This window comes from Poecilia reticulata, chromosome 18, assembly GCF_904066995.2.
Source record: "Poecilia reticulata chromosome 18, P_reticulata-male-v2, whole genome shotgun sequence".
Classification (NCBI taxonomy): domain Eukaryota; kingdom Metazoa; phylum Chordata; class Actinopteri; order Cyprinodontiformes; family Poeciliidae; genus Poecilia; species Poecilia reticulata.
The window spans coordinates 27,592,333-27,617,125 of record NC_088847.1 but is presented as its reverse complement, the minus strand read 5'-3'; the positions used below and the strand labels follow the sequence as shown (position 1 = coordinate 27,617,125).

The 24,793-nt window shown below is 38.3% G+C and overlaps 2 protein-coding genes and 2 long non-coding RNA genes across 5 annotated transcripts in view; 1 reads left to right on the top strand and 3 right to left on the bottom strand.

Moving 5' to 3' along the window:
* Nucleotides 1-24,793, top strand: part of LOC145548954 (uncharacterized) — a 120,645-nt gene that overhangs the window by 13,249 nt on the left and 82,603 nt on the right. The window lies entirely within an intron of this gene.
* On the bottom strand, nt 730-15,799 carry LOC103460935 (type-2 ice-structuring protein-like). 2 transcript variants are annotated; one of them, XM_081599596.1, is made up of 6 exons: nt 15,690-15,799; nt 15,503-15,603; nt 2,545-2,654; nt 2,304-2,438; nt 2,114-2,225; nt 730-1,100 (listed from the first exon to the last, which is right to left on the bottom strand). In XM_081599596.1, the coding sequence occupies exons 2-6, from the start codon at nt 15,576-15,578 to the stop codon at nt 1,024-1,026; spliced, it is 510 nt and encodes a 169-aa protein (XP_081455722.1). In that variant the 5' UTR covers nt 15,579-15,603; nt 15,690-15,799; the 3' UTR covers nt 730-1,023. The 2 variants fall into 2 exon arrangements, with proteins under 2 accessions (XP_081455722.1, XP_081455721.1); XM_081599595.1 differs by lacking the exons at nt 15,503-15,603; nt 15,690-15,799 and adding exons at nt 3,398-3,498; nt 3,585-3,688.
* Nucleotides 13,637-14,711, bottom strand: LOC145548689 (uncharacterized). Its single transcript, XR_014084689.1, has 4 exons — nt 14,604-14,711; nt 14,321-14,455; nt 14,130-14,241; nt 13,637-14,008 (listed from the first exon to the last, which is right to left on the bottom strand). It is a non-coding gene; the product is annotated as an uncharacterized LOC145548689 (long non-coding RNA).
* Nucleotides 18,874-21,041, bottom strand: LOC145548688 (ladderlectin-like). The gene is made up of 6 exons (XM_081599597.1): nt 20,932-21,041; nt 20,745-20,845; nt 19,840-19,928; nt 19,558-19,692; nt 19,367-19,478; nt 18,874-19,245 (listed from the first exon to the last, which is right to left on the bottom strand). Exons 2-6 carry the CDS (start codon nt 20,818-20,820, stop codon nt 19,169-19,171), a joined length of 489 nt encoding a protein of 162 aa, XP_081455723.1. The 5' UTR covers nt 20,821-20,845; nt 20,932-21,041; the 3' UTR covers nt 18,874-19,168.

Below are 24,793 nucleotides of genomic sequence, written 5' to 3'. Positions count from 1 at the left end.
GTCTCGGTCTCAGGCACTGAGGACTCAGCATTTTATTTCAAGACGAGTTGAGACCCCAACTGTGAAAATGAGCTCAGATCCACATGTCTCCTCTAAAAATATTTTTAGCTGCTATTTTAATAGTTTAAACATCCACTATGCCTTAATATGCATTTTAACTCTGCGCTTACTTTTATTCCAACTTTCAAATAATCAAAACAAGATTTGTTTTTTACTTATATGTTTCAAATCACCTAAAGGAGTAAAATATAATTCAATTACATATTAACTAAACATAAAGAAAGCTACCCCATATTCAGTCTCCAACAGAATGAAACACAAAAAAGAGAAAATAGACAATATAAACGTGTGTATAAATACATATACATCTATTATTAAAGACGATAAAAAGGGGGGATGGGGCAGTTACCTCCATATCACACTGACGTGTGCAGAAGCCACTAAATTGGGCACAAGCTACCAATAGTCTTTGAAAAGTTTTACCATTTCAGCCAATGAAGACCAGTTCTCTGTAAACTTTTCATAGCATCTCATTTTGCTGTACCTTATTTTTTCTGACTGCAGCATTTCTTTAATCCACTTGTCAAAAGCAAGTGGGGTTTGTTAGACTTTCACATGGCAAAGAATGTGAAAAGTTCTTTACTATAATGTGATAATTATATTGTAATAACTAGTGTATGATGGTGTTAAAACATAACAACACAAAGACAGAATAAACCACACACCATCTTGTTTTGATTGCTCAAAGTTTTATTCTTGCTAAGCCAAAGAACAGAAGAAAGTTTTGCTAAGATGATTCTTTCCTATAACTCATTCAGTCTGATCTTAATACAGAGACAATTCAGCTACTGTTTGCTATTCGCTTCATTCCTTAGGTTGCATTAAAGAGAGAAATGATATGAAGAAAAGATGCAGAAATATCATTTGGGTTTTCTATGAAGGTGCAAAAAGGCAGGTAAACAGAAACTCCTAGCATTCATCCTCCACTGGTTCTGTTTTACACATCAGGCCTCTTTGGGAACCTCAGAATGGACAGGATTTCTTGACGCAGACAGAAGGCTTCTTGGCAGAACACTCCGTGTCATCCCAACACTTGCCGCCTAGGAGCAACATAACAGATCAGTCCAACATCATATATAGAAAACACTAAATGACCTAACACTATATCATAAAATGTTTGGGAAGGATGATGAACTAAAGCTTATTGCCACAAAAAAAGTAAAAGGAGGTCCTGTTGTTAATGCAGTAAATGTACGGTTCAAAACAATTTTTTTACACTATCGGAAGTTTAAGTCCAAATTTTTCTTGCCTTTAGTTAGAACAAGAACACAATTATTTCTATTTACATTTTTCTTCAAATTCAGAAGTTTCAGTACATTTTGTCATTATCAGGAATATCTGTCCTAAACTGAATGACTTGGGTAAATGTACACTTCTGGTATGACTGCATGTTTCTCAACTGAAAAGTTTACATGCAGAGTATAGGCACTTCTCCACTAGACCGAATTTAACCGGTCTCAGTCTGCCTCGGCCGGATCCGTTTTCCGTCAGCAAACCCGGCTCGTCTCAGCCTGGCTGTCCTACCTACTTCAGAGGTAGTACTAGCGCCGAAACCGTTTGATTGACAGCTGACCACATTCATTGATTGGCTCATGATTTATATCACTGAAAACTGCAGACAATATTCATAATAATAAAGTTTATGCATGGGTATTGGTTCACACCTTTTGACTGCATTGACTAAATCTAAAAGGTTTCATATTAAAAAACACAAAGTGCCAGAATGTAATTATATTTATATGCATAGCAAAAATAATCAGCTGATCTGAGCCTTTATCTCTATGTTTGTGCCAGCAATGAATGACTATAAGACAAAATGAAATAGCCGGGTTTATTTTAGTCCATCAGAACCAGAATTTTCATTGCTGAGTGCTGCTGTGGACTCCTGCCCACAATAGTGAGGAACAGAGTATTTAATGGAAAAGCTCACTGTCTGGTGTAAAACCAACCGCACTTCAGCCGGTTAGAGAACTTGCCAGTGGAAGGGTGAATTAACTTTTCAACTTCATTCATGTTGCTAACTAAAAAAAACAGACATGATATTTTCTTTTACCTGAATAGTTCATCTGTAAACACTCCTGTTTTCGTGCAAAATTATCAGGCTGTTTGGGACACCAGTGTGTGAACTGCAAAGTACTTCCATCACTCCACAACCAAGTTCTGTCCTGGAAGACAGTGTTCAGTGGATGACATTAGGTGTTTCACAAAATGCAAAAATTTAATTAAAATAAAATAAAGCATACCTCCTGTGCATCAGAGCCTCCAATCCATGTTTCACTGGTCTCGTAACCTGCTGCAGTTATCAGACCCTGAATCTGACGGTACTCTTTAATGTTGTGAACTGAAGCAAGGTTTGCCCCCATGGACAGACAGTTTTTCTACAGACAAAAACATAAAACTTTCTGAAGAAGTAGCCGGGTTTTAATTAAAAATGGTAAAATAAAAGAGAGCAAAAGAAAATAGAACATTGTTGTTGGAAATCACCTCGGCTGCAGCCCAAGTCATGGGTTTCGCAACAAAGATGAAGCAGCGACCGTTGATTTGACTCCAGCGACAAGGACAAGAAATAGATTTCTTGGGCAAGAGAATGCGTTCTGATGACAAACAAATGGAGATTTTCAGTCAAGAAGTACATGTCAGGGTGCATGAATTGCAAATTTCTTGCCGATCGCAATCTTTAAAAACGCTAGCCGGTTGATTCTGTCTAAAGCAGTAACTGATTTTTTTTCATTTGTCATTCAAATGTTGCTAACTATAGTAAATAGGTCTGAGTTGGCAACAGATGAGTGCCTGTTTTTAAATGCAAACAGTAGGGTCACCATTGTTTACTGCAAATGTGCAAACATGACCTGCTACTCAAGCTTCTCTCAATCAGAGCAGAAGAGAACAGAGGTTGATCTTTAGACCTCTGCTGAGGTAGATAAGAGACGTGGAGAAGATCAGTTTCATCTGTAAATATCAATCGATCACAAATCTCCTAAAATTAAGAAAATTGGGGCAGATTTATCGGCCGACTGATTTATCAGTGACCCCTAGTGTAAATGGCACTAGTCTTAATGATGCAACATGTATTAAAATAGATAAATCCCTCAATGACAATAAATAAATCTATGAAATATACTGAAGAAAAAGTATGTATTATGTTTTAGTAAAGTATACTACAAGTAGATATGTCATATTTACTATGGATCAGAATTTGAGTTCTAAGCAGTCACAGCTAGGAAATAAGAAAATCTTATTAAAATCTGGGGCAGCTGTAGATACTTTAACCTGGAGTTAGTTTGTGTTTCTGTGTTTTAGTAACTTAACCATGGCTCTATGATGAATAAATACTCACTGTAATTAATGATACTGAGACCACTGGTCATAGCCATCATGGAAAAGACCAGGAGGAACACAGCCGACAACTTCATGATGGAGATGAAGTGATGAGGCACGCTGAAGGCAAATTGAAATAAAGTATACATGTTAATAAAGTTCAAACAGTATTGATTCAAAAATGAGCAGAAATCTGGTCAGCAAACCTGATGAAGGATGATCTGTCTTCTTAACCAGGAGGCACCTTCTACCTTCACTGCAGAATCACTGGATACTTATAGAGCTTCTGATCTTGACACAACATGAGGAAATGACACAGATAAAATTTCAACAGAATTGCTCTCCATAACCAGGTCTAGTTCATACCTTGCCTCATCATTCACCATTGACCAAAACCAAACCTCATTTTTGTGCCCGTCATGGATGTGACAGTTGCAGCAAGAAGGGTTCTTAGAAATGTTGTTCCACGAACATTAACTTAAAGTGTAGCGACTAAGGCCTGCACTTTAATGCGCCTGGTTGTTAACTTCTTGTTGGAAACCTTTGTTTTTTTGTGCAGCTTTTTCAAAGGTCACAGTGCAAATCTTTGCTTCCACCTACAGTAGCGGTTCTCAACATGGGCGGTACTACCCCCCGGGGGGCGTTCAGAGGACGGCAGGGGGCGCTGGCGGAAATTTTTACAAAAGGGGGGCGCTGAGATTTCTTTGGGGGGCCTTGGGTCGAAGGTGAACATGACACCTTAAATGCACAACAATACCAGTTTAGACTTTGAGCAACTTGGTAAAACTGTATTGTGTAACATTAAAACATGCTTGGCTGCAACGGTATCGATGGCAGCTCTTCTTCTATTCAGTGTTTGTAGCTTCTTGGCGCAGCTCCGCTGCTGCTACTGGTAGCTTCACTGCGCTAACACAGCTCACCAACAGTTCAGCGTTACACCGGCTGATGACGTTGCTGTGATTCACTTTGTCTGGTATTTTTGTACATATGTTTTGGCAGTGCTGTGATCATGTCAAAGCAGTAACTTATATTAAAAGGTGTTTTATTTCCATTTGAAGGCTGCCCGCTTCCATGGAAGGACAACAGAAAATCTCTCTTGTAAACATGTATTTACTAAAATCACGATACCCTCACTTTCTATCCCTCTGAAAAATGAACCCATTTAAATAAAGAAATCCCTCCATGCGTGATACCTCGATAGAGAGCGTTCATTTTATAGTGTTAACACCGGTGCTGTAAGTGGTCCGTTATGACACGGGTGTGATAGAACAACGGTGCCACAGCACTTTTAAATTTCAATAATCAGAATATCGAAATTGTTTCCGTTGTTTTAAAAGGTTTATGTCAGTCTGCCTTTTACACATCGATATGCTTCCTGAACGCTGCACACCTTAGGGGGTTAAAAAAAAACGATGCGCACATTGCGCAAAACTCTGAAACAGGAGAAGCGGGACGTTAAACGGAGCGACGAACTAAATGTGAATTATGGCATAAAAACAGAAAATCCGACGTTGAACAGTGAAAAATCAACACATAATGTGAAACACATGATGATTAGGCGGCGCAGCAGGTGATGAGTAAAGACTAATGATGGTGAGCGTCAATAAACGATACATGATGCCCCTCCTGAAGCTCTGGTTTGCACAATAAATGCCACGTGGGTGAAATTTTGATACTCTGATGTCCCATTCTCCTGAATTCAGCACAAAGCTCCTCCACCAGAAACACTGAAGAGAAGAGTTATGATTAATGTAGTTACAGTTCTATCCATGTTTTAATGTTGCAGAGCTCAGTCATTTTGCAAATAGATCAAAGTTTAATCTGGCATCTTGTACATCTTTAACTGGTCATTTTGTGGAATATTTAACAAATAGAAAATGGCACAATGTAAGAATATTTTTTCCACTCTTATTGGCTGCTGTTAGGCCTACAAATTTTAACTTGAATGTTCATTGCATTTTTCGTAGACACCTATGAAAATAATTTCTATTCCCATTGTTTTCTGAGAAATTATTTTTGATGATAAATACAGAAACAAGACTAAAAATCAAAACATCTACAATAGTGATAGTAACATTAATAATAAAATAATGGTCAGTGCAAAGTAGCCTGCAAATACTTTGGTGGGGGGCGGTGAGGGACCTGGATAAAGGCTGGGGGTTGCTGGCCCAAAAAAGGTTGAGAAACACTGACCTACAATCATAAATGCTATATATTTTCCTTGTAGTATATGTTTATCATTGAATTTCCACTTCAAACCAAAAGGGAAGATAAACTTAACCCTTGTGTTTACAAAGGGGCTCCAACCGACGCCACATCCATATCACTTGTATCATTTGCCTCAGTCCTCGCACCACAAGGGTTAAGGCCCCACATACGTGTGCATAGTGTCCATACTTTGTGAGCTGCCTGGACTCTGAATGTACTGTCCATGGACATTTGAGACTTCATACTTGACCGTTCTGACTGCCTATTTTCTTGTGAGAAATTCCTTTGTCACAATCTTAATGAAACTAGCGAGTTTGATGAGCTAGTTGGGCACTTAGCTCTGTTTCTTCTTCATCTGGGAAGCCTCAGCTTGAATGCGGGACAGAAAAGAGCGGTCACATCATCACCATCATCATCAACCCCATAAAGTCTGCGAGCCGCTGCTGAACTTATCATCCTGCTGTGCATGGTGGCCGTGGAGCAGCAGCAGGCTGCAATGAAAAGAACTAATTATAATAACCTTAGTTTATTATGTTCCAAAAGCACACTTGTGGTTGACCTAATAATTTTAATTTATAAGTGCAGCCATCATAAACGAGCATATACCCAGTCAGTGCCAGAGTCCTTCTCAGAGAAAAGGTTTTCATATTGGAAATTAATTTGGTCAAAGTTTGTAGATTTTTTTTAAGTTGTAATCTTAATAAAACCTGCAGTTTGATTGGGTAGAAAATCAGCTTCAGGTGACAAAACAGGCTGGAAACATGCAAGGTTACTCTCCTCTTCAGATATCAGGTAAACAGCTAAAATAATGATTTACTGCTCATCACTATTCTCGTTAAACACTCCACCACTGTCTTTTCCTGATTACCAGTGTAGCCTCTGGTTGCTGGTGTCTCTAGTGCAGGGGTGTCAAACTCCAGTCCTGAAGGGCCGCTGTCCTGCAGTTTTTAGATGTGCCACAGGTACAAAACACCTGAATCAAATGGCTTAATTACCTCCTCAGTTCTCCAGAGCCTTGCTAATTACTTAATTATTCTATTCAGGTGTGGTGCAGCAGAGGCACTTCTAAAAGTTGCAGGACGCCGGCCCTCGAGGACTGGAGTTTTACACCCCTGCTCTAGTGGGCATTGGAGACAAAGCAGGTAGACCCTGGAAAGGTCTCCAGTCCATCACAGGACAACACAAACACACAGGACATGAAATCATCCTCACTCATACACACATAGGTACAGTTTAGAATGACCTATTGACCTAACATTCATATTTAGACGGTCAGAGGAAGCCATTGTACGCAGAGAGAAAGCAACAATCTAATCAACTACTCTACAGTGCTACCAAGTAAACAATGTAAAAAGGTTTAAATATAATAAAAACATATCCCACGGTTAAAATGTAGTTTAAATCATCCTAATCTGATAAAAAATGAGTCTTAGGTTAAAAAACATACCTAAGATAAAATCAGCATATAAATTCAGAACTGTCATCTTGTGTTTCTTCACCTTCTCAGGGTTTTACAAATTGCCAAGTCATCCTTACTAAGGTCTACACTATGTGGCATCTAAACATGAATATTCATAATCTTCATGAATCCTTTGCAAAAACAGTTTTAAACTTCAGTAATATATTCTGTGGTGGTTTCAAAAATACAAATTTACAAAGGTATCAGCCACTTCAAAGGAAACTTAATTCATTTTATTAATATCCTATTAGCTTTATGTTGCAATTTATAAACATTTTTTAAAAAATCAGCTCTTGATCAAGAGAACTGAGCCAGTTACAAAGCTCTCAGTCACCTTTCCTTCCTACGGTTGTGCCCAAAGTTGGTCCTAGAGGGCCAACATCTTGCATGTTTTAGTTCCCTATCTGGTGATAGAAAAACCTTTTAAGCTCTTGTCTTATGCCTTCTAATGAGGTGCGTTAAACCAGGGAGAGAAGTAAGACATGCAGGACCGACTTTGAGCACCATTGGTGTAAGAAAATTAATGGATGGATGTTTTCACTGAGCTTCAGATATACAAAGGAATGGAGTATTTAGCAACACATATGGATAGTCCAACCAGGGGCGCAACTACACATTATTCAGGTGGATGCAAAAACATAAATCGGCTCCCCCCACCCCACCCCCACGAAGAATGGTACGTACGTCAGGGTGAAGGAGCGTAGAAAATATACGCTCGCTCTACCCCCCCTTCTCCTCCCCCGAGACGACGATTCTACTCCCCCCAGATGATGATACGTGAAGGGTAAAAATGCGCTACACTTACCTCATTATGTGAGCGAGGTGATGGAGCGTAAGACACGCTGAAGTGTATGGGAAAACATGATCTGCGCTCCGCCCCCTCCAGACGGGCTTTTGACGCACCCTCTGGTGCTGCGCCCCTATGCGTTGCATGCGCTGCATACCCACTTTTTGCGCCACTGAGTCCAACACTGCATGAAAAGTGGGATTTTTGACCCTGTATTCTGACACAAACGCAGCTGGTGAGCGACAGATATCGACAGCAATCGTCAGTTTGCATTTTCACTCGCCGGAGTCGAAATCTGTCGATTGCGGAATCCCAGGAGGGGGGAGTGGAGATGCGGGAGAGCGGGCTGGCGGGAAATGTTAACGACTCTAAATAGCATACGAACAGCCTAGCATATGCAAAGGCACTAAAGCAGACCCACGTGGATTCTCAGTCATTGAATGCAAAACAATGACATCACAGTTCATCATTGACATGTGATTGGTTGGTTGATGTGGGCCCGTTGGACAGCACTTACGTCTTTATAAATAAATCCCGCCCCAATTATTAATATTTTTAATGCTGTATTTAAAAAAATCTATATAAAAAATAAATGCTGTATTAAAGTAGATTCATTTGATATTGCTTATATGCAACATGTTCATATGAGGAACATAAATGAAGCACAAAATTTTGTTTTTCTTTATTTCATTTTATTTATTTTTTACTGTCTGCACACAAAATAAGCCATAAATACTTGTCCATTTCTTGTGTCGTCTCTCCTGTAGTGTAGAGTTGATATTTCTCCTGTAGTTTAGACCTGACGTCTCTTCCTGTAGTGTAGTCCTAACTTCACTGAGCTCCTGATTGGGGGAACTTGGGGTCTAAATCTCACCACAGTCCATCCTGACACCCCCTCATAGCTGCCATCCTCCCAGAATGCCACCTCCTCTGCTGCCAGTACTCTCTGCCTTCCTCCATCAGCTGATAATACAGAACAGACAATCATTATGAGCTACAGGCATCTTTGTGTCATTATGAAACTACAGTGAAATTGTTTGGCAACTTCCAGCTTAGTATGCACACATAAGACATTAAAACTAAAGAACAAAAAAACAAAACACATTATATTATAACATTCTTGTAGAAAATAAAAACTTTAATGAAAAAAAGAAAACACTTGGACATAGGCCTGTCACGATAACAAATTTTTCTGGACGATTAATTGTCTAAAAAAATTATTGCGATAAACGATAATATTGTTTCAAGACCTTCTGACACTGATTTAATGGAAATGACTAATAATGCATGCAATTTCCTGCCATAGATAGATACACTTTATTTTCAAAAGAACACATAACACTGGAACTGATAAACTAAATAAACAAAACAACCAAAAACAAAAATAAAATGGATTCTAAGTCTCCATTAACAAAAAACATACTTGAATAAAAACTAAACAACATAAAGCCAAAGTGGAAATAAATACTGCATTCAACCAAAAGAGTGCAGATTATGAAGTCTGTATTATCCTTCAGTAATCACTAGATTTAAAAAGAGAAGATGGGCACATCTGACTACCTAATGCAATAGTTCACACTACACAATTTTTTGTCCCTATTTTCCTCTTATGACAATCTTAGATCATTGGCAGATCTAAGATTGTGGCTGGTGATTTCGTAGCCGATCATCCTGTAGTGTGTGGTGTGTTACGGTAGATCGTGGTGGTCGCTCCGATCTAAATCAGGGGTTTTCCCCGACTGGGAGCTTAAAGCTGAATGTGACAGGTAGCCAATCAGAAAGCTCGGATTCTCTTCCGCGCTTTCTGAGGGGAAATTACGGAGGGGAATCCCAAACAGCTGAAACGGCGCAACCCGAAATCCAGCGGACATCGGAGATGATATTTGGAAACAGCATTATTATTTGTTCAACATTTTGTGCAAAGAATATAGAAATGACAAGGAGAGGAGTTGGAGCCAAATTGCTACCGCAGTTGATGAACCCGGTAAGTTTTCAGCTGTTCATCGTTAACGTGACATAAATAGGTTATAATGATTTTCATTCAGTCAGGATTTTACGCTGACTCTAGCCACATGCATCACAGGTAGATTCTAGTAAAGCATTGATTAATGCCTGATTTTAAAATTAGTTAGCTGGGTAGACATTATTTTGTGCCCATGTGGCTGGACACCACACAGCACGACGAACCCGATCGAACTGTTATACCTGGGATTTCTTCGGCTAATGTGTGTCTCAGGTTTAGAAAATGGGCCGACAACTCGTGTAGTGTGCGCTGGACGTTACACAAAGGAAATGAGGAAGGGAGGGTCAGTGGAGAGCACCGGAGCTGAGCCGTTTTTCAATCAGTGTCACCAACAGAAAGAAAAAAGGCAGGAAGAGACGATAAAGCCGATAATTAAAATGAGGTTGATAGGTTTAATTTATCGTGCGATTAATTGATTTATCGTTTATCGCGACAGGCCTACTTGGACACAATTGGAAGAAAAAAAGAATTAAAAGCAGTTGGTAATAAATAGTAAAACATAATTCAACAAACTCTGAGGCAGATAATTTGCTTTGATGGATTTTAATATGTTTAAAGTACTTTAATCATTCAAGGAAATGTGACATCTCTAGTTCTTACCTGCTTCTTTTTTGACCAACATCTGGATGACTGGCAGTAGGTCCTGGATGCAGCTGGAAAACATTTTTGTGCATTGTCAATACATAGCATAATTACATTATGTACATAAACAACATTGAAGCATAAAATATCAACATTCTCAAAGAGTAGATATTCACACACAGTTGCATCTCTGTCCTCATCATGGACATCAGAACGTTCCTGAAGAGTCTGATTGACACAAATGTGACTCCCATTCTGTGGAGTGTCTGTGGAAATAAATATAAAATAAAAAAAATATTGTAACAAATACATCACTTTCTCAAAAATACATAAGTAAATAAGTTAAAATTATTTTCAACCAGCCATTGTACAATCGGGAATCAACTCAGTGATGTACATAATGCATACCGGCTTCATGGCTCCGTCCTTATATCCGTCCTCCTCAATTCTACTTTGAGATGTCTCCTTTTTAGTTTGTACGGAATATAATGATTCATCATCCGTGAGTTATATTTAGTGCTTAACTAACAAAATGTTAAAAAAAGAATACAAATGTTTATACTCTATCAGAAGGTATCACAAACTTTCAACCATTTTGTTCTTCAATTTAAACTCGAGAGTTAAGCAACTGAATACTGATTAATCATCTAGTTTCTTAAGTCCTGTATTGTGATGTGGAATGGTGTCACTACCACTCCAATATAGCGTGACTCTGGGTCCAATATAGCATGACTCTGGGTCTTTAAAGCAATCAGTGAACATTAACATTAGTTTGAATATTATTAACAAAAATACTTTATATACAATGAACCACTCTGGAACATGTTGTTTTTATTATTTTTGATTAAGTTGTCCAATTCCTCCCATCACAAGATAAATATTCAGATAGGAGGAATGTCAAAGTAAGATCACGTTTCACAAAAGTCTATTGTATGTATTCATGCATATTCTTATTTTATATAATCAATTCAACCAAAACCAAGTTTTTCAGTGCTCCTAACACACGTAATATATATTTTAATGGATAAGATGGATTATTGTTTTAGTATTCTTTCTCCAAACATACTTCATGGTGAATAGAAGGTAAAATGGGTTAGCTACAACAGGCCAATGAGAGTCAAAAGGCCAGTGCTCAACAGTTGATTTGCATTTGCATGGCTCTCAGCAACTTCATTTAAATACGAAAACCTCTGCTAGGCACAAGGGGAAGGGGCTGATAGGGGAAGACGGACACACAGCGTTTTTGATCTTTCTTGGCAGTGTTCTACCATTTTCCACTCTGACAAAAACCTCTTGCCGATAGCCCTCAATCTCCATGCGCACGGCAGAACTAGGTGTCAATAGCTGTCGAAAATTCCACTTTTCGTCCAGTGTCTGGGTCTTTAAAGCAATCAGTGAACATTAAAATTTAGTTTGAATAATATTGACAAAAATATTTTTTGTACAATGAACCATTATGGAACATGTTTTTTATTATTATTTTTGATTAAGTTGTGCAATGATAAATCTTCAAATGGGAGGAATGTCAAAGTAAGATCACGTTTAACAAAAGTCTATAACACTGAGGGGTTTTGTCCAGGTCCTGGACCTAGTATACAGGTGAACAGAAGGTAAAATGGGTTAGCTACAACAGGAATGAGAGTCAAAAGGCCAGTCCTCAACAGCTGATTTGGATTTGCATGGCTCTCAGCAGCTACATTTAAATAAGAAAACCTCTCCTAGGGCCAAGAGGAGGGGGTTGAAAGGGGAACACGGACACACAGCGTTTTTGACCATTCTTGGCAGTGCCCTACAATTTTCCACTCTGACAAAAACCTCTTGCAGATAGCCCTCAATCTCCATGCGCACGGCAGAACTAGGTGTCATTAGCTGTTGAAAATCAAACTTTTCATGCAGTGAAAGTTTAGCCTCTAAAAAACAAAAATATAATGGAAAGCCAAACATTTCATCAAAGCATTTTAATTTCGTAGCCATATATAAAACATAAACACATTTTTACATGAAATGACATGGCACAATTACTGGCACCATCTGCTGTTCATACCTTGTTCTGCTCCCTCCTGCAGAACAAACATTTAGTCTTGTCTTATAAAATTGCGCTAGTATTAAACATAGACTAGAGGAACCATTGAGGCTTTACCTTCATACAATCTCTTCTGGCTCACATCTCAGTATTTCCTGGACTGAAATGCCTGGATTTATTCAGTGCTTCAATTACAAACAGGTGAACTATTTACTATGTTTTTGCTAGCTTTTTGTAGCACTTGAATTGATTTAGGGATTTTGGATGGCTAAAATCCCTAACTAAATCCATTTAAATACACTGGATTCCTGGTATCCACAGGGTTTAGAGACCAGAGCCGGACATGAGCTCAGATCCACATGTTTGAGATCTCCACTAAAAATGTGTTTAGCTGCTGTTTCAATAGTTCAAACATCCAATATGCCTTAATATGCATTTTAACTCTGTGCTTACTTTCATTCCAACTTTCATATAATCAAAACAAGAACCCAAAGACTTTATAGGGGTCCTCATGTGGGACTCTTTCATGGGGAAAAGCTGTTGCATCAGGCAAACCTTCTGGGCAACAAAGGAAGAAGTTTTCTGAAAAGCTGTTTAATAGTTGACACCAAAATATATGATCTACAGTAGCTTTGTCTGCATGGGATCTCAGACGGACTGGGGTACATTCTAGAAAGTTCATCATTAGAGCAATGCAGATGATAATAAACCTTGAATTGTATGAGACACTGTCTAGAGCAGATAGAGGTGTGAATACGTCCAGGCAGCGTTGCCAGAACTCCCTCAGTAATCTCTCATCCAGATCCTGTTCCCAAGCTATTCTTGTTTTCAGCTATTGCTAAGGATTATTATTTTGAATCATGAAATATATTTCTGAAATATTTTTCTTTGCATTGGGACTTAGTGCAATTATCACATCTATGACATTATTTACCGGTGGAGATGGGAGAGGAAAATGTTTACTGACAAAAACTTAAAAGTTGTATAAATCTAAAAAAGTGAAACGTACAAGAAAACTTATCTTGTTGATGCTTGAACAATAAAATAGTCACATTTGTACAGAAATGCTATATATTAAGAATGTGAAAAGTTCTTAATGTGATATTTATATTGTAATAACTAGTGTATTACAGTGTTAAAACAGAACAACATTAAGACAGAATAAACCACACACCATTTTGTTTTGATTGCTCAAAGTTTTATTCTTGCTAAGCCAAAGAACAGAAGAAAGTTTTGCTAAGATGATTCTTTCCTATAACTCATTCAGTTGATCGTATTACAGAGAGACAATTCAGCTGCTGTTTACTTGTCGCTTCATTCCTTAGGTTGCGTTAAAGAGAGAAATGATATGAAGAAAAGATGCAGAAATATCTTTTGTGTTTTCTATGAAGATGCAAAAAGACAGGTAAACAGAAACTCCTAGCATTCATCCTCCACTGGTTCTGTTTTACACATCAGGCCTCTGGGAACCTCAACGTCTTCTGAGTTTCTTGGCGCAGACAGAAGGCAGATTGTGATTACACCACAAGTCATCCCAGCACTTTGCACCTAGAAGAAACAAGAGAACAAATATGAGTCAAACATCATTTACTGAATAATTAAATAAGCTTTTCACCCTCAAGCCCTTTTATCAACTGAAAAAAGGGACTTGTGTGATATTTTCTCTTACCTGACCAGTTCATCTGCAAACAGTGCTGGCTGCCTCCAGCATTATTAGGCTCTCCTCGACACCAGTTTGTGTACCTCATAGGACTTCCATCGCTCCAGAACCAGGTTCTCTCCTAGAAAAGTGTTCAGCAGATGACACATTTCACTCAGTGTTTCACAAAATAAATACATATAGTGTACTGGGAAAAATACCTGCTGTGCATCAGAGCCTCCAATCCAAGCTTCTCTGCAACTGCAACTTGATGCACTTATCAGAACCTGAACCCGGCGATACTCGTACGCGTTGCGAATTGATGCAAGGTTTGCTCCCATGGACAGACAGTTTTTCTACAGAAAATAGACAATGGTGGAGTGTTTAATGAGAATAGTGAAGAACAGTAAGCTATTATTTTAGCATTTTCTGAGGTTTTGTTAATCAAGAACAGTGAAATTAAAGATAGCCAAAGAAAATAAGACATTTTTTTTTGGAAATCACCTCAGCATTCGCCCAAGTCATTGGTGTGGTAACAAAGCGAAAGCAGCGACCGTTGATTTTAGTCCAGCCAAGAGGACAGTGAGGTCGTCCTGATGACAAAGAAATGGAGACTTTCAGTCAAGAGGTGTAAGTCAGTGGTGCACAGATTCCTGTTTTCTGGCTGATTGTTTAAAAAGTCTGACCTGCCCAGTCAGAGTTAAGCTAAAACTGATTTTCTTTGTCTGAAAAACACTTTTTTTGCTAAATATAGCAATAAACTCACTGATCTGGCAACAGATGGGTGACCCTTGTTTAATGAAAATGACCTGCTGGGCAGGTCTGTCAGTCAAATCTTTCTCAATCAGAGCAGAAGAGAACAGAGGTTGATCTTTAGACCTCTGCTGAGGTAGATAAGAGACATGGAGAAGATCGGTTTCATCTGTAAATATCAATCGATCACCAATCTCCCAAAATTAAGAAAATTGGGTCCGATTTACCAGCACCCCCTTTGTGTATGTGGCATAAGTATTAATGATGATAGAACATTACATTTATTAAAAAAGATAAATCCCTCATTGACAATAAATAACCCAGTGACACTTGTGCAAACCAAAGCCATGATGTGTGTACTTTGCAAGGAGTAGTGAAGGCATTACAATAATAAATCTATGAAATATACTGAAAAAAAGTATTTATGTTTTAGTAAAGTATACTACAAGAAGATATGTCATATTTACTATGGATCAGAATTTGGGTTCTAAGCAGTCACAGCTAGGAAATAAGAAAACGACAAAATCACCAAATCATGTTTATCAGTAGATCCATAATCTGAGGCAGCTGTAGATACTTTAACCTGGAGTTAGTTTGTGTTTCTGTGTTTTAGTAACTTAACCATGGCTCTATGATGAATAAATACTCACTGTAATGAATTACACTGAGACCACTGGTCAGAGCCATCATGGAAAAGACCAGGAGGAACACAGCTGACAACTTCATGATGGAGATGAAGTGATGAGGCACGCTGAAGGCAAATTGAAATAAAGCATATTTGTTAATAAAATTCAAACAGTATTGATTTAAAAATGAGCAGAAATCTGGTCAGCAAACCTGATGAAGGATGATCTGTCTTCTTAACCAGGAGGCACCTTCTACCTTCACTGCAGAATCACTGGATACTTATAGAGCTTCTGATCTTGACACAACATGAGGAAATGACACAGATAAAATTTCAACAGAATTGCTCTCCATAACCAGGTCTAGTTCATACCTTGCCTCATCATTCACCATTGACCAAAACCAAACCTCATTTTTGTGCCCGTCATGGATGTGACAGTTGCAGCAAGAAGGGTTCTTAGAAATGTTGTTCCACGAACATTAACTTAAAGTGTAGCGACTAAGGCCTGCACTTTAATGCGCCTGGTTGTTAACTTCTTGTTGGAAACCTTTGTTTTTGTACAGCTTTTTCAAAGGTCACAGTGCAAATCTTTGCTTCCACTTACAATCATAAATGCTATTTATTTTCCTTATAGTTTATGTTTATCATTGAATTTCCACTTAGAACCAAAAGGGAAGATGAACTTAACCCTTGCGTTTACAAATTGGCTCCAACCGACGCCACACGCATATCAATTGTATCATTTGCCTCAGTCCTCGCACGTACAAGGGTTTAGGTCCCACATACGTGTGCATAGTGTCCATACTTTGTGAGCTGCGTGGACTCTGAACGTACTGTCCATGGACATTTGAGACTTCCTTCTTGACCGTTATGGCTGCCTATTTTCTTGTGAGAAATTCCTTTGTCACAAGAAAATAGGCCGTCAGAACGGTCAAGTAGGAATTGTGACATATTCCTTTATTTCTCACAATCCTGATGAGAACTAGTGAGTTTGATGAGCTAGTTGGGCACTTAGCTCTGTTTCTTCTCCATCCGGGAAGCCTCAGCTTGAGTGCGGGACAATGCTGTGCATGGTGGCCGTGGAGCAGCAGCCGGTTGCGATGAAAAGAACTGTAATTATAATAAGATTAGTTTATTATGCTCCAAAAGCACACTTGTGGTTGACCTAATAATTTAAATCTATAAATGCAGCCATCATAAACGAGCATATACCCAGTCAGTGCCAGAGTCCTTCTCAGAGAAAAGGTTTTCATATTGGAAATTAATTTAGTCAAAGTTTGTAGATGTTTTTAAAGTTGTAATTTTAATAAAACCTGCAGTTTGATTGGGTAGAAAATCGGCTTCAGGTGACAAAACAGGCTGGAAACATGCAAGGTTACTCTCCTCTTCAGATATCAGGTAAACAGCTAAAATAATGATTTACTGCTCATCACTATTCTCGTTAAACACTCCACCACTGTCTGTTCCTGATTACCAGTGTAGCCTCTGGTTGCTGGTGTCTCTAGTGGGCATTGGAGACAAAGCAGGTAGACCCTGGAAATGTCTCCAGTCCATCACAGGACAACACAAACACACAGGACATGAAACCATCCTCACTCATACACACATAGGGACAGTTTAGAGTGACCTATTGATCTGCCATTCATATTTAGACGGTCAGAGGAAGCCATTGTACCCAGAGAGAAAGCAACAATCTAATCAACTACTCTACAGTGCTACCAAGAAAACAACGTAAAAAGGTTTAAATACAATAAAAACATATCCCACGGTTAAAATGTAGTTTAAATCATCCTAATCTGATAAAAAGATGAGTCTTAGGTTAAAAAACATGTATAAAAGATAAAATCAGCATATACATTCAGAACTGTCATCTTGTGTTTCTTCACCTTCAAATTGCCGAGTCATCCTTACTAAGGTCTACACTATGTGGCATCTAAACATGAATATTCATATCGTTCATGAATCCTTTGCAAAAACAGTTTTAAACTTCAGTAATATATTCTGTGGTCTTTTCAAAAATACAAATTTACAAAGGTATCAAACACTTCAAAGCAAACTTAAATGTTAATATTAATTTTGTAGTCATATATCAAAAATAAACACATTTTTACATGAAATGACATGGCACAATTACTGGCACCATCTGCTTTTCATACCTTGTTCTGCTCTTTCCTGCAAAACAAACACTAATTCTAGTCTTATAACATTTCTCTAGTATTAAACATAGATGAACCACTGAGGCTTTACCTTCATACAATCTCTTCTGGCTCACATCTCAGTATTTCCTGGACTGCAGATCAAATCCTGACCTCGATGTCCCAGATTTTCTTCAACACCAAAGAAAGTCAAGAAATGCCTGGATTTATTCAGTGCTTCAATTACAAACAGGTGAACTATTTACTATGTTTTTGCTAGCTTTTTGTAGCACTTGAATTGATTTAGGGATTTTGGATGGCTAAAATCCCTAACTAAATCCATTTAAATACACTGGATTCCTGGTATCCACAGGGTTTAGAGACCAGAGCCGGACATGAGCTCAGATCCACATGTTTGAGATCTCCTCTAAATATGTGTTTAGCTGCTGTTTTAATAGTTCAAACATCCAATATGCCTTAATATGCATTTTAACTCTGTGTTTAGTTTCATTCCAACTTTAATATAATCAAAACAAGAACCCAAAGACTTTATAGGGGTCCTCATGTGGGACTCTTTCATGGGGAAAAGCTGTTGCATCAGGCAAACCTTCTGGGCAACAAAGGAAGAAGTTTTCTGAAAAGCTGTTTAATAGTTGACACCAAAATATATGATCTACAGTAGCTTTGTCTGCATGGGATCTCAGACGGACTGGGGTACATTCTAGAAAGTTCATCATTAGAGCAATGCAGATGATAATAAACCTTGAATTGTATGAGACACTGTCTAGAGCAGATAGAGGTGTGAATACGTCCAGGCAGCGTTGCCAGAACTCCCTCAGTAATCTCTCATCCAGATCTTGTTCCCAAGCTATTCTTGTTTTCAGCTATTGCTAAGGATTATTATTTTGAATCATGAAATATATTTCTGAAATATTTTTCTTTGCATTGGGACTCAGTGCAAGTATCACATCTATGACATTATTTACCGGTGGAGATGGGAGAGGAAAATGTTTACTGACAAAACTTAAAAGTTGTATAAACCTAAAAAAGGGTGTTTTTGAAATATAATTTGTATGTGAACTTTAAATGTTGTACAAGAAAATATATATATTTTTGATGCTTGAACAATAAAATAGTCACATTTGTACAGAAATGCTATATATTAAGAATGTGGAAAGTTCTTAATGTGATATTTATATTGTAATAACTAGTGTATTACACTGTTAAAACATATCACCAAGCCAGAATAAACCACACACCATTTTGTTTTGATTGCTCAAAGTTTTATTTTTGCTAAGCCAAAGAACAGAAGAAAGTTTTGCTAAGATGATTCTTTCCTATAACTCATTCAGTTGATCGTATTACAGAGAGACAATTCAGCTGCTGTTTGCTTGTCGCTTTATTCCTTAGGTTGCGTTAAAGAGAGAAATGATATGAAGAAAAGATGCAGAAATATCTTTTGTGTTTTCTATGAAGATGCAAAAAGACAGGTAAACAGAAACTCCTAGCATTCATCCTCCACTGGTTCTGTTTTACACATCAGGCCTCTGGGAACCTCAACGTCTTCTGAGTTTCTTGGCGCAGACAGAAGGCAGATTGTGATTACACCACAAGTCATCCCAGCACTTTGCACCTAGAAGAAGCAAGAGAACAAATATGAGTCAAACATCATTTACTGAATAAGTAAATAAGCTTTTCACCCTCAAGCCCTTTTATCAACTGAAAAAAAGAACTTGTGTGATATTTTCTCTTACCTGACCAGTTCATCTGCAAACAGTGCTGGCTGCCTCCAGCATTATTAGGCTCTCCTCGACACCAGTTTGTGTACCTCATAGGACTTCCATCGCTCCAGAACCAGGTTCTCTCCTAGAAAAGTGTTCAGCAGATGACACATTTCACTCAGTGTTTCACAAAATAAATACATATAGTGTACTGGGAAAAATACCTGCTGTGCATCAGAGCCTCCAATCCAAGCTTCTCTGCAACTACAACTTGATGCACTTATCAGAACCTGAACCCGGCGGTACTCGTACGCGTTGCGAATTGATGCAAGGTTTGCTCCCATGGACAGACAGTTTTTCTACAGAAAATAGACAATGGTGGAGTGTTTAATGAGAATAGTGAAGAACAGTAAGCTATTATTTTAGCATTTTCTGAGGTTTTGTTAATCAAGAACAGTGACATTAAAGATAGCCAAAGAAAATAAGACATTTTTGTTGGAAATCACCTCAGCATTCGCCCAAGTCATTGGTGTGGTAACAAAGCGAAAGCAGCGACCGTTGATTTTAGTCCAGCCAAGAGGACAGTGAGGTCGTCCTGATGACAAAGAAATGGAGACTTCCAGTCAAGAGGTGTAAGTCAGTGGTGCACAGATTCCTGTTTTCTGGCTGATTGTTTAAAAAGTCTGACCTGCCCAGTCAGAGTTAAGCTAAAACTGATTTTCTTTGTCTGAAAGAGACACTTTTTTTGCTAAATATAGCAATAAACTCACTGATCTGGCAACAGATGGGTGACCCTTGTTTAATGAAAATGACCTGCTGGGCAGGTCTGTCAGTCAAATCTTTCTCAATCAGAGCAGAAGAGAACAGAGGTTGATCTTTAGACCTCTGCTGAGGTAGATAAGAGACATGGAGAAGATCGGTTTCATCTGTAAATATCAATCGATCACCAATCTCCCAAAATTAAGAAAATTGGGTCCGATTTACCAGCACCCCCTTTGTGTATGTGGCATAAGTATTAATGATGATAGAACATTACATTTATTAAAAAAGATAAATCCCTCATTGACAATAAATAACCCAGTGACACTTGTGCAAACCAAAGCCATGATGTGTGTACTTTGCAAGGAGTAGTGAAGGCATTACAATAATAAATCTATGAAATATACTGAAAAAAAGTATTTATGTTTTAGTAAAGTATACTACAAGAAGATATGTCATATTTACTATGGATCAGAATTTGGGTTCTAAGCAGTCACAGCTAGGAAATAAGAAAACAATGACAAAAAACAGCAAATCATGTTTATCAGCAGAACCATAATCTGAGGCAGCTGTAGATACTTTAACCTGGAGTTAGTTTGTGTTTCTGTGTTTTAGTAACTTAACCATGGCTCTATGATGAATAAATACTCACCGTAATTAATGATACTGAGACCACTGGTCATAGCCACCATGGAAAAGACCAGGAGGAACACAGCTGACAACTTCATGATGGAGATGAAGTGATGAGGCACGCTGAAGGCAAATTGAAATAAAGCATATTTGTTAATAAAATTCAAACAGTATTGATTAAAAAATGAGCAGAAATCTGGTCAGCAAACCTGATGAAGGATGATCTGTCTTCTTAACCAGGAGGCACCTTCTACCTTCACTGCAGAATCACTGGATACTTATAGAGCTTCTGATCTTGACACAACATGAGGAAATGACACAGATAAAATTTCAACAGAATTGCTCTCCATAACCAGGTCTAGTTCATACCTTGCCTCATCATTCACCATTGACCAAAACCAAACCTCATTTTTGTGCCCGTCATGGATGTGACAGTTGCAGCAAGAAGGGTTCTTAGAAATGTTGTTCCACGAACATTAACTTAAAGTGTAGCGACTAAGGCCTGCACTTTAATGCGCCTGGTTGTTAACTTCTTGTTGGAAACCTTTGTTTTTGTACAGCTTTTTCAAAGGTCACAGTGCAAATCTTTGCTTCCACTTACAATCATAAATGCTATTTATTTTCCTTATAGTTTATGTTTAGAACCAAAAGGGAAGATACAAACCGGATTCCAAAAAAGTTGGGACAGTAAACAAATTGTGAATAGAAACTCAATGCAATGATGTGGAAATGGCAAATGTAAATATTTTATTCGTAATAGAACATAGATGGCAGATCAAAAGTTTAATCTGAGGAAATGTAACATTTTAAAGGAAAAATATGTTGATTCTAAATTTCACAGTGTCTACGAATCCCAAAAAAGTTGGACAAGTAGCAATAAGTGGCTGTAAAAAGGAAATTAAACATAACAAACAGCTGGAAGACCAATTAACAGTAATTAGGTCAATTGACAACATGATTGGGTATAAAAAGAGCTTCTTAGAGTGTCAGTGTCTCTGAAGCCAAGATGGTAAGAGGATCACCAATTCCACCATTGTTGCGCAGAAAGATAGTGCAGCAATACCACAATGGTGTTACCCAGCGTAAAGTAGCAAAGACTTTTAAGTCATCATCAACCGTACATAACATCATCAAAAGATTCAGAGAATTTGGAACAATCGCTGTGCGTAAGGGTCAAGGCTGTAAAACTCTACTGGATGCTCGTGATCTCCGGGCCCTTAAACGTCACTGCACCTCAAACAGGAATGCCACTGTCAAGGAAATAACAGCATGGGGTTAGGAATACTTCAACAAAGCATCGTCAGTGAACACAATCCACCGTGCCATCCGCCGCTGCCAGCTGAAACTACGTAGGAGAAGGATCCGGGTCCTGAAATGTCCAGCCTGGAGTCCAGATCTTTGACCATTAGAGAACATTTGGCGCATCATAAAGAGGAAGGTGAGACAAAGAAGGCCCAAGATGATTGAACAGTTAGAGGCCTGTATTAGACATGAATGGGAGAGCATTCCTATTTCTAAACTGGAGAAACTGGTCTCCTCTGTCCCCAGATGTCTGTTGAGTGTTGTAAGGAGAAGGGGAGATGTCACACAGTGGTAAAAATGGCCTTGTCCCAACTTTTTTGGAATCCGGCTTGTAAACTTAACCCTTGTGTTTACAAAGGGGCTCCAACCGACGCCACACCCATATCACTTGTATCATTTGCCTCAGTCCTCGCACCACAAGGGTTAAGGTCCCACATACGTGTGCATAGTGTCCATACTTTGTGAGCTGCCTGGACTCTGAACGTACTGTCCATGGACATTTGAGACTTCATACTTGACCGTTCTGACTACCTAATTTCTTGTGACAAATTCCTTTATTTCTCACAACCCTGATGAGAACTAGTGAGTTTGATGAGTTAGTTGGACACTTAGCTCTGTTTCTTCTTCATCCGGGAAGCCTCAGCTTGAGTTCGGGACAGAAAAGAGCGGTCACATCATCACCATCATCATCACCCCATAAAGTCTGCGAGCCGCTGCTGAACGTAGCATCCTGCTGTGCATGGTGGCCGTGGAGCAGCAGCAGGCTGCAATGAAATGAACTGTCATTATAATAAGCTTAGTATATTATGTTCCAAAAGCACAATTGTGGTTGACCTAATAATTTAAGTTTTTAAAGTTGTAATTTTAATAAAACCTGCAGTTTGATTGGGTAGAAAATCGGCTTCAGGTGACAAAACAGGCTGGAAACATGCATGGTTACTCTCCTCTTCAGATATCAGGTAAACAGCTAAAATAATGATTTACTGCTCATCACTATTCTCGTTAAACACTCCACCACTGTCTGTTCCTGATTACCAGTGTAGCCTCTGGTTGCTGGTGTCTCTAGTGGGCATTGGAGACAAAGCAGGTAGACCCTGGAAATGTCTCCAGTCCATCACAGGACAACACAAACACACAGGACATGAAACCATCCTCACTCATACACACATAGGGACAGTTTAGAATGACCTATTGACCTAACATTCATATTTAGACGGTCAGAGGAAGCCATTGTACCCAGAGAGAAAGCAACAATCTAATCAACTACTCTACAGTGCTACCAAGTAAACAATGTAAAAAGGTTTAAATATAATAAAAACATATCCCACGGTTAAAATGTAGTTTAAATCATCCTAATCTGATAAAAAATGAGTCTTAGGTTAAAAAACATACCTAAGATAAAATCAGCATATAAATTCAGAACTGTCATCTTGTGTTTCTTCACCTTCTCAGGGTTTTACAAATTGCCAAGTCATCCTTACTAAGGTCTACACTATGTGGCATCTAAACATGAATATTCATATCGTTCATGAATCCTTTGCAAAAACAGTTTTAAACTTCAGTAATATATTCTGTGGTGGTTTCAAAAATACAAATTTACAAAGGTATCAGCCACTTCAAAGCAAACTTAATAAATTTTATTAATATCCTATTAGCTTTGTGTTGCAATTTATAAGCATTTAAAAAATCAACTTGATCAAGAAAACTGAAAAAGTCATAAAGCTCTTAGTCACCTTTCCTTACTAACGTGGTACCCAACGTCGGACCTAGATGCCCAACATCCTGCATGTTTTAGTTCCCTATCTGGTGATAGAAAAACCTTTTAAGCTCTTGTCTTATGCCTTCTAATGAGGTGCGTTAAACCAGGGAGAGAAGTAAGACATGCAGGACCGACTTTGAGCATCACTGGTTTAAAAAAATTAATGGATGGATGTTTTTACTGAGCTTCATATATACAAAGGAATGGAGTATTTAGTAACACTAAAGCCCTTTATGGATAGTCCAAGTTTAGCCTCTAAAAAACAAAAATGGAAATTCAAACATTTCATCAAAACATTTTAATTTTGTAGCCAAATATAAAACATAAACACATTTTTACATGAAATGACATGGCACAATTACTGGCACCATCTGCTGTTCATACCTTGTTCTGCTCCCTCCTGCAGAACAAACATTTAGTCTTGTCTTATAAAATTGCGCTAGTATTAAACATAGACTAGAGGAACCATTGAGGCTTTACCTTCATACAATCTCTTCTGGCTCACATCTCAGTATTTCCTGGACTGCAGATCAAATCCTGACCTCGATGTCTCTGATTTTCTTCAACACCAAAGAAAGTCAAGAAATGCCTGGATTTATTCAGTGCTTCAATTACAAACAGGTGAACTATTTACTATGTTTTTGCTAGCTTTTTGTAGCACTTGAATTGATTTAGGGATTTTGGATGGCTAAAATCCCTAACTAAATCCATTTAAATACACTGGATTCCTGGTATCCACAGGGATTAGAGACCAGAGCCGGACATGAGCTCAGATCCACATGTTTGAGATCTCCACTAAAAATGTGTTTAGCTGCTGTTTCAATAGTTCAAACATCCAATATGCCTTAATATGCATTTTAACTCTGTGCTTACTTTCATTCCAACTTTCATATAATCAAAACAAGAACCCAAAGACTTTGTAGGGGTCCTCATGTGGGACTCTTTCATGGGGAAAAGCTGTTGCATCAGGCAAACCTTCTGGGCAACAAAGGAAGAAGTTTTCTGAAAAG

What these genes read in the sequence shown, in the direction of transcription:
- LOC145548688 (XM_081599597.1), bottom strand. Translation starts at nt 20,820, where the DNA reads ATGAAGTTGTCAGCTGTGTTCCTCCTGGTCTTTTCCATGGTGGCTATG. An exon ending in TCTCAGTATCATTAATTACG is followed by an intron (nt 19,929 to 20,744) that starts GTGAGTATTTAT and finishes CTTTGTCATCAG; the next exon opens with GACGACCTCACTGTCCTCTT. An exon ending in GAGGCTCTGATGCACAGCAG is followed by an intron (nt 19,479 to 19,557) that starts GTATTTTTCCCA and finishes ACACTTTTCTAG; the next exon opens with GAGAGAACCTGGTTCTGGAG.
- LOC103460935 (XM_081599596.1), bottom strand. Translation starts at nt 15,578, where the DNA reads ATGAAGTTGTCAGCTGTGTTCCTCCTGGTCTTTTCCATGATGGCTCTG. An exon ending in GAGGCTCTGATGCACAGGAG is followed by an intron (nt 2,226 to 2,303) that starts GTATGCTTTATT and finishes ACTGTCTTCCAG; the next exon opens with GACAGAACTTGGTTGTGGAG. An exon ending in TTTACAGATGAACTATTCAG is followed by an intron (nt 1,101 to 2,113) that starts GTAAAAGAAAAT and finishes TGTTGCTCCTAG; the next exon opens with GCGGCAAGTGTTGGGATGAC.